At 35.6% G+C, this 20214-nt stretch overlaps 1 protein-coding gene across 5 annotated transcripts in view; it reads left to right on the forward strand.

The window, feature by feature from the left end:
- SOX5 (SRY (sex determining region Y)-box 5) overlaps positions 1–20214 on the forward strand; it is a 1042185-nt gene that overhangs the window by 1008037 nt on the left and 13934 nt on the right. For 4 of the 5 annotated variants that reach the window (XM_011961451.1, XM_011961450.1, XM_011961449.1 and 1 more), the window contains one exon: positions 3297–3442. The exons of the other annotated variant lie outside the window; for it this stretch is intronic. In XM_011961451.1, coding sequence (XP_011816841.1) covers positions 3297–3442 — 146 coding nt within the window. The remainder of the gene's footprint in view (positions 1–3296; positions 3443–20214) is intronic. 5 annotated transcript variants of the gene reach the window in all.

A 20214-nucleotide genomic window follows, 5' to 3' on the forward strand; every position in this document is an offset into this window, starting at 1 on the left:
TATTTAACTTATGAGAAATTACTCAAAGTTACTTGAAACTTAGAAAAGTAAAACAACTTGTATAATTTATGTAGCTAGTAAGTGTCAAAGCTAGGATTTTAATTCAGGCTTGCCCAGCTCCAGAACACATGCTTTTTCTAATAATTGGAATCTTGAATCAAAATCTAAGGATTAGGTGAAGGAAGGGTCCCAGGAAGGGATACAAACACAGAGGAGAGGCAATGAGGAAAAAGGAACAGTGCTAAAATGAGATTCAATAATGAGAGGATGGTCAATGCTGTCATCCCTCTCAAGAAATGGAAAATGTCCTTTGGATTTAATCGACAACTAAAGACCAATAGCAACAGAAACAAGATTGCAGTGAGAACTGGAGAGTACGGAGGGAATGGGAGATTATGAGATAATACATCTTTGAGAGGCTTGACTTCAAAGATAAAAAGAGAAACAGTATTGGAAAGAGAGGGCAAAACAAAGTTAAAGAAGACACGTTATTTGCTTGTTTTAGGAGAAAAGAGAACCTTAAGTATCTACAGGTTGAGGTGGTAGAGAGGGTAGAGATAATTAGATAGATGATACAAATGAGAAACAGAATAATCAATGAAGAAGTATAGAAATCTAGAACTCTTATTAGGAGATTTGCCTTGATTGAAAGCAAAGTGACCATTTTTATTGAAACAGGAGGAGCAAAATAGGCATAAATGGACATAAATTTGAAGGCAGCAGAAGGTAAGAGTGTGGGTAGGGTCAGGAAGGTAAGAGTTCAGCCTTACTGCTTTTTGCAAAATCAGAGGCAAGGCCATTTGCTGAGAGAGACGGAGTCAGCAGGGTTAAGGATTTGGTGACTATGAGGAGAACAAACTGTAAAGAACCAGCAAACAATCCTATTAAGATTGAATGTTGTCATATATAAATGGCTTTATGATTTAACGTAGCAGACAAATGTTAACATTTCATATAGCATTATAACGAAAACTCAAGAGTCTCTAAAAGCAAGAATGTTTATTTTAAAGTGAACAGTTATTTCTACCTGCACAGAAACACACATCTCAAATTGGAAATAACCATTACAGAACATAGGTCTGTCAGTTACTCCCCCTCATAATAATTTACATTCCTCTTGCATCTATATTAATCATTTTTCCTACACAATGTTATCTTGGCAGTCCCTAAAAAGCATAAAGAATTCATGCTTTTATTCAGTGCCATGTGCCAAGCCATTTCAAATGTATTTGTGTTCTGGAGAAGCTAATTAGACTACATAGAAGCTAAATAGACTACAAAAATGTATGATGCCAGGTTGCGTATAAACAGGGGTTAGAGGAAAATCAGACTGATCCTCTTAAGATATTACTAAATGAACATATACCAAGACCGTCACGGTCATGTAAGAGTTGTATTTCTATCTAGGGTAATATTGTTCATGAATAAGTTCAAGAATTATACATTGAGAATGTTGTACAGGAGATCCAAATTAGGATGTTGAGGATAATAAAATACAACCATCTTTTACAGTAAATATTAGCCCTGAAGATCTGTTCTAGGTTTAGAGTTGTTTTCAATTCACTGTTGTTTATAATGAGCAGAGATGTTTTGTTCTTTGAATAAGTTCCAATGAATTTAGCTCTGAAAGGCAAAATATATAATCACTCTCAAGCTTCCCTTTTCTATCACCTACACTGGAACTTTTCTTTCTGCCTCAAGGAGATCAGAGGACCAGGTCTACTCTGCGCATAGTAACAGGGGAAAAGGCATGGATCATTTAGAAACCTGCCAGCACTGAAGTACTGCATCAGTTTCTGACATCAGTTTCTTCAATAGAAACGTTTAAGCAGCAAGAAAATATTCTATGTTTTTTGGCAATCAGCAGATCAGATAGAAGAGTCTAGCAATACAACAAGGATGTGTAATCTGACATGATTAGACAAGGCTCTTAGTACCAGAACATTCATAATTGAGACAAAGAGTATTAATAACACTTTCCTAACACGGCAGTTAGCCATTTTATATTTCCTTTCTTTAATCTTAGTGTTTTTCAACAAATCATGGGATTTAATAGCGTGTTTTGGCAGATTAGAGGATTTATGGCCCAGATGTTTTTTGTTCTAAAAATGGATTAGGGTGTAAAGTTTGCTGGAATCCATGGAACATGTTGAGGCAAGCCGGTCATTTTATGTGTGATTAGTGCCTGCCTTCTGTCTCACAGTCCCTCCATCTGTCACAATTCACCAATGGATCTGGTTAGATTTAGCCTCGTGTCACAAACAAGTCCCTTTTCTGGGCAATTTCATATTACAGATTCATTTTATGCCATTTTATGCCCTAGTTAAAAGATAGGGAGAGAGGAAGATGAGATATTAGCTTTTCTTTAAATACTTGCAAAACAATCTTTTTCCGTCAGTATTCTATTCTAATATAATGCAGATCATCATACTAATATGCATCAAAGAAATAAATGACCAGTGTTAAAAATAAAATTAAATAAAAATTAGTTTTGGTTGTTACATCTGTTATTCTCTAAAAGCAATATTTTGATAGTGTATATTACTAACCATGGACTGTGGAGTTGCATGCATAAGCTGATCGTTTGGCCATCTTATTAAGAGTGTGAATTAAGTGTGACTATAGTTAAGAGTAGTCACAGTTTCTTATCAAACAATTACAGGTGCTTGGTTACATTCTGTGCTTGAAATTTAGCCTAACTATTACAAGTTTGCATCCATAGCAAACCACTGCCACCTGTGGTTTATTTCACCATAAATGGATTTTTAGGAAGAAAATGCTCTTCAGTTGGTTAGTAATGATTTATTTCTTCTGTATATAACCTAATAGTGCTATACAGACCCTCTTAAGTGGCCTTTCTAATACTAGGAGAGACTCAATAATCATAGTTATAATTATGAATACCTAAATCTTGTGCTAAAATTCAAAAGTTCCTTGCAGGAAAAAAAAATTAAAAATAGGTTTTATATTTGCACTACAAAATAATATTCGAATAATAACTAAAGCATTTACTTAAAAATTACATTTTCAACTTCTTTCAAAATAGTTGGAAACAACCATATTTCACTTAGGTGTTATATTTTTATTACAGATATTTGAACATATTGGAAACAGTTTATGTATGACTATATGAATCAGTCATTGTCAATTATTCATTCATTCATTTTAGATAAATCCCATGGAGAAATCATTATAGGCCAGACACTAGCTGTTACCAAGAAGTGATTTTTATGGTTACAGGCTAGCCTAGACATGCATTTATACAAAAGATATCCTTTGATCTGTCTCATGTTCAGGTTACTTAAATGACCATGATGCTGTCACCAAGGCAATCCAAGAAGCTCGGCAAATGAAGGAGCAACTTCGACGGGAACAACAGGTGCTTGACGGGAAGGTGGCTGTTGTGAACAGTCTGGGTCTCAATAACTGCCGGACAGAAAAGGTCAGTTCATAACATAACTTACTCTCTAGAAATACTTAATTAAATCGCCTGATGCTTTTATAAATATATATATATATATATTTCCATCTTCTTATCATCCTCAGAATGATTCTCTGTCTCTTTTCTCCCTCCATTAATATAGACGGCCTCATCACCTTCCTAATCAAAACCATCTGGAAATAGAAACAGTTATAATTCTCTTGATCCATCTCCAAACCTTATTGACAATGAATATCCCCTTTTACGCCACCAGCTTGTATTAAAATGGCATTTGAAATATCTGACTCTGACTAAAAGTTTTGCTTTTCAGAGATGCTTAACTTGTATTTGGGGATGAGCTGGATTTGAAATGCTGAATCTTCCTTAATCAGCATAAGCTTGGATGATATCCATGCTCATATTCTAAGTATTTAGGATCCTGAGCTTGTCATAATACGTTTCCAGCGTAAAGCACTGTCAAGTGTTAGATGAGTTCATGACTGGAAATTTTGAGTTTATCATAAAACAAAATGTACTTATTAAAAACTTTGACATTATTTGTATTATAACTAAGGCCAGTGAAACTTCTGAATTTGAGAGACAGTGATTTCAAGCCCTTTTGTCTAAGCATACATGGTGTTTTATTTAGAAAAATATTATAAGTTGTAAAATCCTCAGAATTATGTACTTTTGGAATATTTGATATGTTTTAAATTGAAATTTTAAAATGTTACCCAGTCCTCTTTACAGAATCCTCTAGATAAATATATCCAGTAGATAAGAGAAAAAATGATCAGCTTCTTAGCAATAACTGGAAAGTTAATCATAATGGGAAGCTTAGGAGTCAAACGGAATTGTCCAGAATGAGCAGATTGCTAATTTGGATAGCTTTCTAGTTTCCCAGGTTTTATGTGGAGTTTGATGTATAATCACTAAGAAGCTGGCAATCTGCATAGTGAAGGTGAAATGTATGGGTGATCCTGTCACAACTGCTCTTTCCCTGGTCCTAATATGGTAAAAATTAAGGATGGAGAAATGATTTCAATTCTATTGTGTGTCCAGAGGGGAGAGCAAAGGATAGATCAGTATACATCCCTTGCAGTCTTACAACATAAGACGTATGACATTGGTGTCCTGAGAAGGGCACATTTTTATAGCTAAGCACCAAAAGGAAGGGGGAAAGCAAAGTGACAGTTCTAAAGAAGGAATGATAGCAAGCATAAAGGAATTTATATTCAAATATTTAAACATTCTTGAAAGGATGCTTGAACAGAAATTCCTTTTCTCTGCTCCCCACGTAGAAATGAGTTTAACACTCAGCCAGATGCTAATGCAAAGTGACTCAAGCTATTCCTCGCAAGCATAGCTAAATTGCCGTTATTTGTTAAGCGCATTGAATTCAGCTGTGGATACAGCAGTTGGTTGCATTCAGCAAGCATCTGTACCCTTTTTTTTTTTTAAATCCTCCAAAGCAGAGACAACTCTACCTATCTCCCCCTTCTCTTCCCCAGTGCTGGCTGGGAATTGTCAAGTGACAACCGGCCAAATCCTTTTGGACAGGAAGCCTTCATCCTGAGTTCTATATACTTGCAAAGCAGGCCTTGTGGTTGAATCAGGGAGCCCATTAAAAGTGCTTTGATGGTATGGAAATTCATCTTCATGAAGCTCCTAGGCCCCTAAGCAGCGTGCTGTTTAGCTGTGGTTACAGATCAGTCATTCACATTGGAGGGCAATAATTGTGCTGACGGCTTGTAAGGCAATGGAAGTACATAAAATAATCCTAGGCCCTCCACCATGGCACTGTGAGTTAATCTTCTCTAATACAGATCAGCTGTTGTTCTAACACATGACTTTATGCTGGCTCCAGTGACTCTGCACAGCCTTTTGATTAAGTAACAGGAGTGGAACCATCTGCATTCACTTTATTCCATACTTGTCCATTGTTAGGGGACCTTATTGCCACTTCTCGTTCCATCTCCACAGTCATACTTTATTTCTCTGATTAGCACCTCCTGCTTGGGTTGCAGGAGTGAGAGTTGCCTCTGTTGATAGCTACTGCTTCAATTTTCCTTTCTCTTTTGTACCGTTATAACAACTTTTAAAAAATCTGTTTTTGAAATAATACCTGCCAAAACCTGTTGGACAGTTAAGATGTCTCTGTTCTCAAGAAGATCATTCCTGAATCTCTTCATCATGTACTTTCAATGCAGTTGAGTTACATCTTGAGCTATAGTCTTATAATTTATGAGTTTTTAAGTGAAAAACTTAAATTATGGAAATGAAGTAGTTTCATTATTGTAATAGTATGACAAACTCTTATAATATAAAAGGAAACCTTCTCAATCAAAGGATCTGAATTATCTCATCCCTTATGTTACCCTGACACCTGAAAATGAAATTGAGATTATTGAAACTCTTTGAAGCAGGTATTACTCTAGTTTGTGGTTGACTTTTCCTGTTGAAATAACTTGGGTGTCATTTCTAGAATATTAATGATCAATCTATGTCTGTGTAAGTCATGAAAATGAGATAATAATGTCACACTTATATCTTTTAATTAGTAATCATTCAACATTAGCACATGCTATGTATTAGAGACTGTGGTATGTACTGGAGGTATTGTATTCAACCAGAAAATATGAGTTCTGCCTTTATAGAGCTTACAGTTTGGATCAAATTATTATTTGACTGTTACTCATTACATATTTATGTGTGTGAGCCCACCCATAGGAGTTGAATAAAGACCCCATATTGCTTACCGTATCAAATCAATTTTATACTTGAGTTGTTTTCTCTCATATTAACCATGTATTTATGCATATTGTGTTATTTTTCTAACACTTATCTTTTTATTAGAGTTTTATAATCACTCAGTATTATCTATGGCCAATAAATATGTGGATTAGTAATTGGTTTGAAGTTTTGCCATAGAGTTTAGTGAAAGACGTAAAAAATATATGATAAATTCCTCTTACATTTTGTACTATCATATATCACTTGAATCCCAAAATAAGGGCATTTTTTTCTGTCTAAAGGAATACTGCCGGCCAGGCACAGTGACTGATGCCTGTAATCCCAGCACTTTGGGTGGCCAAGGCGGGCGGATCATGAGGTCAGGAGCTCAAGACCAGCCTGGCCAATGTGGTGAAACCCTATCTCTACTAAAGATACAAAAAAATTACCCAGGCATGGTGGTGCACGCCTGTAATCCCAGCTACTCAGGAGGTTGAGGCAGGAGAACTGCTTGAACCTGGGAGGCGGAGGTTGCAGTGAGCCAAGATGGCACCGTTGCACTCCAACCTGGGCAACAGGGCGAGACTCCATCTCAAATAATAGTAATAATAATAATAATACTCCTAACTCCCTAAACCCAGAAAATATGTGTAAGGTAAGGATTGAGAGAGACAAAGCAGAAAGAAAGAAGGAAAGGAACTGGGAGAAAGGAAAAAAAGAAAAGTTCAGCTTGGTGCTTTACATCAACCTAAAAGATATTGTGACCTGAGCTCCAGATGATTGAAATCTTGTGGTGGAGATCTGTTTTCTTGGGTACACAGCCTTATACTCATTAACTTTTCTTCATATCTCAAATAGCCAGCCACGTGGTTATCGCAGCTAGAAGGTCTTAATTCTGAAAAGCTGTAACTGGACAGTGAAAACAATTAGAGGTGTGAAGATAGGGACCGATGATTTCTCAGTGATATGTACCAAAACACATCATGAAAGTCATTTTTACTGAAACACATTTTAATGGAAGACTTCTAAGAGATTGTTTTTTAATTTCTTTACGTTTCTTGGAAGTGTTTCAGCATACCCAAGAACTGTGTGTGTCAGGTTTCTTGGAAACTCTGGGACACAATATTATTTATAATTGTCATCTCTGGTTAATTGTAGACTGATTGTATATTCAAATAATGTTATCTTTTGCCACATGGCTTTGTTACAGATTAGTGTTTTGGATGAAAAGGTGAGCTTCTCAGGTATGAAGGAACAGAAAGACGCCTCTCATATTTTGTTTTGTAAAAAACACACTTTGCTTCATTACCACCTAGATGGCACAATTTTGTTCACAGAGTCAAGTACAGGTTCTTGAGCTTGTGTTTGAAAGTATCCATATTATTAAGAGATTATAAAAAGCTCAGTTTTTGTTGTCCTGATCCCACCAGAGAGTGTTAATACAATGGAGAACCAGTGCACTCAGCTGAAATAAGAAATAGACCAGAAGCTTTTCCATTTGTGTCACTCACTCCAAATATAGTTAATCTGGGAAGACTGTACCTATACTGTCATAGCTGTTAGGAATGAGTTTCACTGCATATATCAGGAAACCTGAATATGGTAGCTTAAATAGTGATTCATGGCCAGGCATGGTGGCTCACGCCTGTCATCCCAGCACTTTGGGAGGCCAAGACAGGCGGATCACCTGAGGTTGGGAGTTAGAGACCAGCCTGACCAACATGGTGAAACCCCGTCTCTACTAAAAAATACAAAATTAACCAGGCATAGTGGCGCTTGCCTGTAATCCCAGCTACTCAAGAGGCTGAGGCAGGAGAATCACTTGAACCTGGGAGGCGGAGGTTGTGGTGAGCCAAGATCGCGCCACTGCACTCCAGCCTGGGCAACAAGAGTGAAACTCCGTTCCAAAAAAATTGAAAAAAAGAAAAAATAGTGGTTCATTTTTATCACATAATGAAGTTCAGGAGTAGGAGTTTGGTGGCATTAGTTCATCAACTTGATATCAGAGTTGAAATCTGTGATTCTCTTGTCTTTTCCCTTTGGGTCACAAAATGGTTGCTGCACCTGCAGCTATCCCATCCGCATGAAGGCAGGCAGATTCAGGAAGGAGAAGTCATTTTCTCTTTGCTAACTTCAGTCTTCATTCATACGGGGGTATTTCATTCCTCTTCTCAAGCTGACTTCCACACACATCTCATTGGCTAGAACTGGGTCATGTGAACATCTTTAAGACCATTACTGGCCAAAGGAAAAGAGACTGCTTTAAATTGATCATGAATTATTTTTTACCACTAAAGTAGAGAGCTAATCCTATCTTCTCTGAGATCAAGGGATTATCTTCAGATCGAAGGTAATGTTAGCTGGGAAGAAAAGAAGGACAATGGCTGTTGGGTACGAAAAGGCGATTGTCAGCCATAGGCATATTATAAAAATGATATCAAAGCTCTCAAATATTTCCTTCATGAAACTGGTTGGTTATGTTTGTTTTATAATTGTTGCCATCTATCTGTCTTTTGCTCTTCCACTATTACATGTTCGGGGTCTTTTTCTTTTTTTTTTTTTTTTTCCTCCGAGGCGAAGTCTCGCTCTGTCACCCAGGCTGGAGTGCAATGGCACGATCCTGGCTCACTGCACGCTCTGCCTCTAGGGTTCAAGTGATTCTTCTGCCTCAGCCTCCTGAGTAGCTGGGACTACAGGTGTGTGCCACCACGCCTGGCTAATTTTTTGTATTATTAGTAGAGGCAGGGTTTCACCATGGTAGCCAGGATGCTCTCAATCTCCTGACCTCATGATCCGCCCACCTTGACCTCCCAAAGCACTGGGATGACAGGCGTGAGCCAATGTGCCTGGACCATGTCCAGCGTTTTTATACCTTGTCTGGGGTTCACGAAGAATTAAATGACACACGAGCATGTGCACAAGAAGACTTTGCTTGATGACAGGTTAAATCTATAAAAGCATATCCACATACACGCCTTATACATATTAAGACCAACTTCTGTATTGCTTTTCTTATGTAAAACAGATGTCACTCACAAAAATAAGCATGTATATGTGTGCATATATTTCTTAAGGAAGAGAATTTATTCACTGAACATTAATTGCCTACAGTGTACCTGGAATATAAACATATAATGCATGCTATGAATTCATCTATCACTGTAAATCATAGCTGGAAAAATGTCTTACTTTTTCTGCTGAGCTTTAGTGAAAATTCTTCGTAATTTTCTGTCAAATAAGATGGAAATTTGGTAAATAACGTGTATATTTTAATTAAGAATTAACTCAATAATGACAATAGTTTCATTTTTGACCCTTTCGGAGTCATATTCATAAGAAGCCTTACCACAGACTGTATAGGCTGATTGTAAACAAAGGTTAATTTTATCTGTCTGGCACTTGGAAACTCGTCCATTACACTCACCTCTTTCCTGCCATTGCCAACCCTCTTCTTTCCCTTTAACAGAGTGCCAAACATGAAATGACAGTGACCAATGTTGACTTAATGTGGATGTTTAATAATGAAAAAAAGTGTGTCATTCCCAGCATTAGTTACAAATGGCAGTAAGTGTATCGGATGGCAGCCCTGTAATAATTTTACATCCATCATTCTTTCCTGATGCTTCGCTGGCCATCTGATGGATGGGGCCAGCAGTGTTAACTCTTCGGAAACTGACACAATGTATGTAGTTCAGCATTATCTAACACATGTTCCTTCCGTTAGATAAGGAGAAGGCCTGTGAGGAATGGTGCATTACAGGTTTTTGCTGTAAAAAAGTGAATATGAAGGAACCCATGCCTCTCCAGTCAGTGGAAGATGCTTCAATGAATGATTTACGGATGGGTTTTATAAATGTTGCCTTTAGCTAAAATGAATTCTAAAAGTCAAATTAGGAATAGACATTTCAATAGCTAGAGAAAAATTGTATAAAGGAAGTAGGCATATTAGGTAAATCCTTCTGGAGGAAAGTAAGATAGACTTTTGCAACAGTGTGTGGTAAAGCAGATTTTACTAGGGGTGTGTGTGTTTCTAAAAAACATTCCCAATGTTTTAAATCCTCGGGTTAGAATTTGCCTAAGAACAAATTAAAATAACATAAGTGATTAGTATTTTCTCTTTTTAAAGTGAGCATATATTATTTTTTAATCTCTACATTTACATGGAATTATTTATTTGGTGACTTTAATTAAAAGATACACAAAACCCGAAGTTGAATATTTGCCTTCTCATTATTGGAGTCTCTCTACTCTGAAAATGTATATAAAATGAAAGGGAAACGGCTTTCTAGGCAACTGATTATTAGAACATCTAGACCAGCTTTTTATGTGCAAGTTGGCATTTGATCCTTAGGTTTTCTTTCCTTTTGTTTATCATTCATAAAACCTTCTTAATTCTGAGTGTCTTAGCTAGGGAACACTTCTTATGGGACAGGAGGGGAGAGGAAAACCCCTTAGTGAATATTATCAGCACAGAGCAGCCAGTTTTGAAAGACCATGAGGCAAATAGGTATTATGTCATCACCATCCATCACTCTATATGTCATCCTTTCAATAATTCCAATCGACATTCTCGACAGGCTGATGCAAGCTAAAGGGGCTGTTTGTTTTTAGAAATTGAGTATAGGCTGTCTGTAGCCTTTTGTTCTAGACGGTTTTCTTCTGTGTCTTTTCATTTCTTTCTCTCTATTTCTTTTCTTTTTGGGGGTATTTAATTGAAATACATGCCGAGTTTGCAGACTGCAAAGATCAGAGCTGTTTTCGTCCAGCAGTGGTAACTATGCATTAAACATTTTGATTTGTTTGAGCTTGAAGTTTAGTCCTTTTTTGCCATTTGCTTCATGGAGTTTGTGTATATTTACAGCCTCTGCATTTAATGGCCACATGCCTTATTTTCACAGATGGCCAGTGGAAGACTTTTTCTTTCTCTTAGTATAGCCTGCTTTCAGTTTCGCTACATTTGTCACAGTGCCACTACTTGCAGCTAGCAAGTGCCCACGCTTGGTGGGGAGCAATTATGGTGTGAGTTTTTAAGGAGCTTTTTAAAGGTTTTTTTTTTTTCCAGTAAACTTTTTATGGTTTAATTTTCTAGCCTAGAAAAGCTGTGCATGTTTTCAAACAGAGAGTCTTGTGTTCTTTACATCATTCTGGTAGAGGGGTTAGTGTAGGATGGTCCAATAAAATGAGACTCATAGGGCATGCCAAATTGGGCTTTCAGAGAGACACCCACAGGCCTCTCTGATGATTGAAATTGTCTGTTTGTTTAGGGATTCGAGGATATGCTCACAATAGTACTCCTGAAAAAATAAGTTTGAAAACACCATGTATAGAATGATGTCGATATTTTTTAAAGTCTATTTCCATAATGCATAGATAAAAGACTAAAAGAATATACAATGAAATGTCAGCAGTAGTTATGCCAAGGTTATGGGGTTGCATGTTTTCATATGTATTTCCACATTTCTGAATTTTCTAATTTTCAGTAAGTAAAGTAAGACTCACTTTTGTTGTTGGGCCAGAACTGCTCTTTATAAAAGCCTGGCCTATCAAAGAGAGGTCTTCCTTTCCCCCCTTGATTCCTTCCTTCTCCTCAAGATCAAACAGCTGCCCTCAAGACACTTACACATTAAGACACTGAAATAATTAAGGAGAAATTTGTTTTGCAGTTATCCTATATATTTACTAGATAGATTCTTTATTATATTTATTGCAAGCTATTTTACCAGTATGGATTTAAAGCTATTAGGAAAATATGAGGAATGTAGCATTTATATAAAGGGTCTAATTGAATCTTTCCAATCACATCTCTTCTCTTTTACAAATAAAAAAGACTTGCTCATGCCTATGACATAGGAGTATAACAGCTATTGATATTTATTTTGTACCTTAACATTTTCTCAGGGCTTTCCCATCATATTTTGGTCTCACTCTGTAGTGTAAGTAGAACAGTATTCTTTGTTTAAAATATCTTTTTAAACTTGAGATTTGAGAAGACTAGAGGAATTCAAGTGGTAGACCAGTCTTTCAATTGAACTCTTACAGCTCAAAGCCCAGTCTCTTTTCTAATGGAATATGGAGAGGGAATTGCAGAAAGTAACCCAGTTCCTGTTCAATTCGCTTGTGCCCCAGCATTGGTCATGTGTAGTCCTTAGCACATTTTTGAGACTTGATCAAAAATATTTCATTTAAGCAATCACCATCTCCACAATCTGTACATCTGGTTTCCAAATCTTCATTTTTCCTGTTTTTACTCCTTCCTTCCTTCTTCCTGTCTTCACTGTGCACCAAACCCCATCACTGGAGAATAAGCCAAGAAAGCAAAAACAATATACTCAGTCCTAGTTACTTTGTTTCTCCTAGCAGCTCTGATAAAACAAGTGATGAAGTTTCAGCTGTTCATTAAAAAGAGATTTAAAATATCTATTCTAATATATATTTTTCTCTCTCTATTTAAAACTACCGTGGATAGTTGAAAAGAGAACTATAACCCTGATGTTCCTGTTTCTATTGTCAGACCCAGCATTTCTGAACTAAGCCATGACTCTTTAAAATGGTCTGATTATATTTATTTAACTGAAGTAACTACTGGCTACTGAGGCTACATTTGTAAGAATGCTGACAGTTTTATAGCTTTTATTCCATGAAAAGGAAAATTTGAAGAAAGAAATCCTATATGTTTCTGTAGCTCAGTAACTGAGTTACCCATTGTTTATAGAATAATTATCATCAGACAATATTCCACTTTTGTGTTTACATTTGTGTAGCCCTCCCACCAACTGGACATCCTGTGTAGGTTGCAAATTCTATTATTTTTCTTAGTCAATCTCCTGATTTTCTCACATTAACCCTCTGATTTGACTCAGTATGTATAATATGTCTGTCTGCCATGGTTTGGAAGAACAACACAACCTTTTCTTTAGATGTTGGCTGTAGCCTGACCATATATAAAGAAATTTAAAACCCCAGGTTTTGTTTTTTCCCCTCCTTCCTCCCTTCTTTCACATATACACACCATAAGCACCATCATGACAAAGAAGCAAGGGCCCGTATTTTACTGTGATAGTATTCTTGTGTAAAGTTCTTAGTGAATTCTTTGTTTCCTATACATTCTTTTGAGTAGCTTTTCTGTACGTTACACATCCAGGCCATAGGGATTTTTTCCTCCCTGTGACAGTGGTTTTCTGTCTTAAGGACTAAATTTGTAATGTTGAATGGGGATGTTTAAGTGTGTCTTTAACAAGGTACCTGAATTTGTAAGTCTAATTACTGTTGGATAGTCTCTTCACAAAAGATGTCCGAAAAGCAATCAGATTTTTGTTTTTTTCATAATTTGAAATGTCTTCCTTGAATTTAAGAAAAGAATTATGGAATTATTGATTACAAAACCATAGCTTTAAGTGTTGAAACTTGTTAATGACTTTTGAGAAAATTTATCTTTTATGAATAGAGAACGTATAAAAATATGACAAATTACACAAGAACCTGAAAAAGAGACTTCAGTGGAGTGTAAAGAAAATATCAGCAATAGTTGTCTTTAAATACCTTGCACATCTCCATGTTTAAAAAGAATCAAAGCCTGTTTTCTGTGAGATACATGTCAAAACAGTTTTGTTATATTGAGTTCAGTCAAGTAGGACATAAAATCATAGAATTGAAGGTTTGAAAGAAAATGAAAAGGGCCTATCATTCAACCTTGAATTGCCTCTTCAGTATCTGTAATATGCTAGGCAGGTAGTCATATGTCCACCACTTGAAAATCTCTAGGAAGGTGGAAATTTCTTCCATCCTGAGACAGCCCGTTCAATGGATAGGCAGCTCTGACTATTAGATCTCTCTTCCTTCAGTAGTTCATTATCTTTCACCTGATAACTTACAGTCTTTGATCAGTGTTCTGTCTCCTAACTACATATGGACAAACTCTATCTCTATTTCACAAACAATAGCTGTTTATTCTTTTTAAACGGGGAAGTTCTTAAGATATTTAAAGACAATGATTGTTGATTTTTTCTTCCTACTCTATTCAAACCCTTTTTTTTAGTATCCTGTGTAATTTCTTCATTATGACAACAAGGTTTAAGAGATAGGAGGATGCTCAAAAACTGAGTTAAACTGAGTTAAGTCCAAACAATTATTGTCATTGAGTTTCCCTGGTCTGCATTCCAACACCTATTTAAAAAGAAAATGAGGCCATTATAACATTATTTTAGTGAATCCATACCAACTTCCTGTCATTACCACAGCCTCTACCAAGTGCTCTGCACTAATCTTTATAGGTAACCCCATCTTTTCTGGAGTATACATTAGGTGCTAAAGTCATATTTCCTCAAATTTTTTCTTTCTTCATAAAAATCAAAATTAGATATTTGTCATCAGTTTTGAAATATTGCTCCCATTTTAAAATCACTTCTTTGAAAATCATTAATAAGGATTCATCAGTATTATGAAGTCATTTTAAGATTTTGAAAAGTTATTCACCTAGATCAAAACTCTCAAGTTTCTACACTGTGTGCTTCTGAACCATCTTTGACTTTGTAGTACTGCTTAAGAAAACTTGATCTGCTGATACATTTCACATGATTAGATTGCCTGATGAAATTAACCTGCTAAGAAGTTGAGTCAGAATTATACAAGCAACTTTTCATGAAGCTAGCTACCAAATTTTACAAAAGGAAATTAGATTGTGGAACAAAATTATGGGTTTTAATTCATGAGGGAATTCAGAAAGGGAAAAAACTAAGAATTAAATCAGGCAGATTTTGTGGATGACTAGACCAGAGGATGTATGTGGACCTTTCCATCCCTTAGTTCATATCTTGCTATAATTCTCGTTGGAGAAAATGAATAGAAAAATTCTCTTCTCTTCAAGGATTATTAAATTCCAGAATACCAAAGGGTCTATGAATATTCTAATGGATAAATTCACACTCAATAGAGGTAAAATTAGTGACAGATCTCTTCAACATGTACTTTTGTTAGAATTAGAGGAAAGTGTGTATTTATGTGAGTGTGTATTTGTGTGCACACATACATAGTTTATATGTCATTTATACATAACTTACAAGAAAGCCTTTTCTCCCATTTTCGGTGTTATATTATGTGGGTAGATGATATTTTCTAAAAAATTGAGATATTAATAAGCAAGAGTGAAACCAGGAGGTTAAAGAGTAGACATGTGAATTATTTCTTTATACTTAAGCTGATGAAAAGAATCTCCAAGTGATAAATCGTTATGACATAAATAATCTTTCATCTTCTTTGGTGGTCTGTGAGGTTCACATAATTAGAGGGTTAAAAACCTTTTTTTGTTTCTTCTTTCTTCCCGTGTCATTAATATAGTAGGAGACCATAAAGAAGTGCAGCCAGAAGGGGTTTAACTGTTACTGAGTCAACATTTGACAGTCACACTCTATTCTGTCATTTCATGCATGTGCTTTTTATGAGTTTTATAGCTTTGTGAGCTTTATTTCAGGGATGTCCATTATGATAGCTGATCCACAGCCCATCTCTTTGTGTACGTTTGTCTGGTAGAGAGCAAAGCTCATCACTTAGCTGAATCCCAGTTTCAGGGAGTAATAGAAGACTTATCTACTCATGTACTGTTTAATTTAGGATTAGGTAACTAAGGAAATATCTACCTCTAAAGTATAGTTTGTGTGTTCCTTTGCTTTGACTGCTCTGTGAAATATCAACATAGGATACCTATTAGAAACTTTGCAAAACTAGTGAATTCTCAGTTGTTTTCGATGTTTTTTAACTTGAAATAATGGAGTAGGGAAATTTTTTCAGTTAAACTATGTACTAGATTTACAGTCTGGAACTGTAACTCATCATGCCTGAGTATGAAATTGAAATAATAAACAATGATCAAATATATTGTGGTAAATGGTAGGAAAAAGAGGGAAAACTTTTGACAATATTTAGAGTTGTGACTAAAATTCCCTTTTATAATGCATATTTGGTCATACAGAATAGAGTTTATCATCATAACAGGCTACTTAATACTCAGATTTAACTATTTCTATAATTATTACATGTTAGATTCCCTGTCTTTTCAATTTTCCCCATTGACATTTTAAAAATAATATTAAAAATATATCTATCTTAAACTTTTCAAAGTAATGAGAATCTAACACATGTTTATCATTTTACAAACTATGATTCTGGAACTCAAGTAGGATAACTAATTTGTCTAAAGCAATATGGCTAATATATATGACAGAGAGTTTGGTTAAAATGTGATATTCCTGATGCCAAAACTCATTATTTTCCAACCTCAAAAATGTCCTCTTCCCATGAATCCCTGTGGCCTTTCGTCATTCAGAATGGTTTTTGGCTTAGAAGTATGAATTGATACTGACCACTTCCAATCAACAAAGTGTCCACATCTCTTTAGCTATTTCTTGGCTTTCCTTTTTTATTCCCACCATAGCCTGGGATTCTGTGCAAACAGTACACATGCTATTTTCCATTACGCAAGTCTGTGGATAAGTCACAGAGCACAAGACCAGCTACCAAGTCCCCCAAGTGAATATTAATACATTAATAATAGTTTTCTGTATGTCAGATTTTGGAGTTATTCATTTGCACCCAGGAAACCATGTGGTCTACAACTTTCTTCTGTCGATGAGATACAATTCACTTGGATCTTTTTTCAAGTCAACATAAAATCAGAAGATTTTTTCAAGTCTGTTTTTAAACAGACTTAACCTAATGTTTCTCCTTGATCTCAGCAAACCTGCAGAGTTGTAAAGATGTGATTAGGCAGATAAGACTCATCTTTCCAAAGGAATCCCATTGCTAGTTTTTATTCAAGAGAGAAAGCATGCAGGTCATCTTATTTGGCCCATACCCCAGGCCTTTAACATGTTGACTACTTTGTTGTAATTAATCTATTTTTGCCCTCTATTCTGACATCATTCAGTGCATTTAGAATTTTGGAGAGTATTCCTTTAAATGTGTTTACTTTTCTTCTTTTTTTGCTTTCTCTCTAATAAAAAGAAGGTAAAGGAGAAAAGACCAATGGATCTTGTCATTTTCATATCAACATTTCTAAGTGCTGGGCTGGATTTGTGTTCCAGAATACTGATCTTTAAATCGGGGAAGGGGATGCTATTTTTCTGCACAAACTCTTGACTAACATGATTTTTATCAGAGTCATGATTTTTATCAGATTATAAGTTTGATATCACTAACATGATTTTTATCAGATTATAAGATTGGTAAAAAATGGTCACTTGTGCCCATCAACATATATTTGTTTTCCCAAAATCAGTTTCTTGGGTGTTTCCCATTTTCAACATCTTCCCTCTTAACCCTCTGCTTACCTGAAATCTACTGTCCTTGTTTTGTTCCAGCTGCCTCTATTTAGAAAAGATTATTTTATTTATAAGAACTTTGAGAATCAAAAATATTACCTTTTCCAGTAGTATTTACTCTTATGAACAGATACTTTTAGAAAAGGAAATATTTAACCTACAGAACAGAATCTCAAATGGTTGAGCTTTATACATGATAGTGCATAGGTGTACCCTTCAGAGACGGGATGGCCAGAGACAGGTGGGATTAAAAGGATAGAGTAGGAGAGATTTTTCTAGTGTGTCAGCACTTCTGCTTTATAGCATTTGGCTGATTCTTTCCCCTCCTGTATGTCATTCAGTTGCATTTAAACTTTTGAGAACTATTCTTAAATCCAATTCATTCTTTTGGTGGTTCAATATATTGCCTAGACACCTAACCACATATAAATGTATATCTACTTTTATACATAAGTACTATGTATCAACTTTATAGGATCAGTTTTCATATGGAATTATAGGATAATTATTTTTTACTTAAGTTGTTATTATCTCCTCCTCACATCAGTTTCTTTGTCTTCTGAATGTATTGTCCATACTTTTTAAAAAAATGTGGCAATGTTATTTTGATTTACATGCTGTTGTAATCTGCTTTAATTAAAGGCATACCTCATGTTCTCCAATTCCTGCAATCACCTTTCCTTTTGCCTGTTCACATGTCTGTTAGCTTAAATTACTATACAAAAAACTTCAATTTATACAAATAGTACAAATTACTATAGTATTACGAGAAAGTACAGCTTTCTGTGTTGACTTCCACTATGTGCCACTGACATCCTCTTGAGAAGCATAGTAAGTTTTACTTTTGGGTAGCTAATCATTTTATTAATATTAGGCACATTAGTGGTGGCCAATTATAGGTTACTTATTGTGAAAACTGAGTGTGACTTTCCTGCTCATGTTTGTTAATTTTAGTCTCTTGGTAAGACAGCACGGCATCTGTATAGCTGAACTCAGAACCTTGGAAGTCGCTTAACGTGTCATTCTTTTTCTACTTTGATTGAGTTCATTTTGCTTTTTCTTCTTGAAAGACTTTTCTTCAGAATAGAAAACTCTCTAGAAAATGTGTAGTATTACTGCCCTATACTGTTAAATCAAAAGCTAAGAGGTGATCCAAGCCCAGTACATTCCTCAAAGAGAGTACAGTAAAGTCTTCATTGACCCGAGGACCATCAGATCATGTTGATGGAATGTGTGTGTGTGTGTGTGTTTTCAAATGTAACTGTCTTTTGTTTTAACAGCTACATTTACTGTAAAGAAAGTCTGTTAAGCTGGTGTCCTTGATGCTCCTGAGCTCAGCTGAATATATACAGCCGACTCTCTCAGCAAAAGACATCCAAAACATATAAAGCAGCTGAAAACAACAACTTCACACACAAAACAAATCGAGTCAGATTCTACAGTGTTAAATGCGTAACTTATTTCAACTTTAATACTATTTAATTCTATAGAACTAAAGTTAATATAAACTATTTTGTCCCAGTTTCTCTACTGTATTTTATACTAATTGACAATTTAAAAATAGTTTTCTATTAAATAATGTACATACTTTGATGAATAGAGTACAGGAGTTCCAAGGCCACTGGCTTAAGAGACTTTTTAATCTAGTATGCACAATTGTCACATTGTCAGAGACTTCATTGAGATAAAGCATGTACTGTGTGAAGAATTTCAATATCTTATTAGTTCTTGGTGGGAACATTAGTTGGGCCCTTTACCTGTAATACAATTATCTTAAATCATTGATTACTTTCTGTGAACATTTTATTGTATCAATAGCAGTTCTGCAGTGTATGTTGTTCACTAGTATGATTCATGGCTATGTTCCTCAGAAAATGAGGTGAATAATTGTAAAGAAACTTGAGACAATGTGATGAGATCCAATGGATGCTTTTCTTAAAACTGTTTTGCTACTACATCATCCTGAGAGCAATGCTGGAGAGTTCAAGAGAAAGTTATCAGCCTTTCATTATATGCTTTTTCTGTTCCTAAAGTCACCCAGTTTCTTAATTTGACAGTAGTTTAATGTCTCATATGGTTTAGATTAAGCATTATATTTTTCTTGAAAATAATTTGTTTTGTAATGCCATGTTCTCCATGAATGTGAATCGTGCACTGCATGCTTAAACAACTTGATGTCTCTGTAGATCTAATTTTGGTATATTTGTATCTCAAATAATTCGCCAACTCAATATTTTGGCTTAGCAATCCAAATCAAATTGTGGTCCAAGTAGCAGGCACTCACATTGGATGTACAGAGACTTGACAAGCAATTAGCAATGAATATTTAAACGTCTTCATTACCCTTGCATGAGGAATACAGATGGCATTTGGGAAGATGGCAACCAGAGGGCACTACTGTGAATTATGTTTCTATTATTTGGTCACCTGACTATTGGAAGACTTTCTCTGGGCTTCATGCCACTCCTATACTTCTACTGTCTGGCCAAAAATAAAGCAGACATTCCAAATGTAAAACAGGTTGCTTCCATGAAATTTCTATGCACATTTTGTAATTTGGGATGGTTGTCTCCAAGGATCCCGGCATATATCCTTTAGGCATACCAAACCCAAATGCCAAGACTTTATAGGGGTCTATGAGAATCAGAGCTCCTTCAAAAATCCTGCTGATCATTCTCTTAATGACTTCAGGTTAATGTGCTGAACGTAAAAGGTGAAGAAATCAACACTGCATCCTTTCCAGGAGCT

This window comes from Colobus angolensis, unplaced genomic scaffold (genome assembly GCF_000951035.1).
Source record: "Colobus angolensis palliatus isolate OR3802 unplaced genomic scaffold, Cang.pa_1.0 Scaffold550, whole genome shotgun sequence".
Taxonomy (NCBI): Eukaryota; Metazoa; Chordata; class Mammalia; order Primates; family Cercopithecidae; genus Colobus; species Colobus angolensis.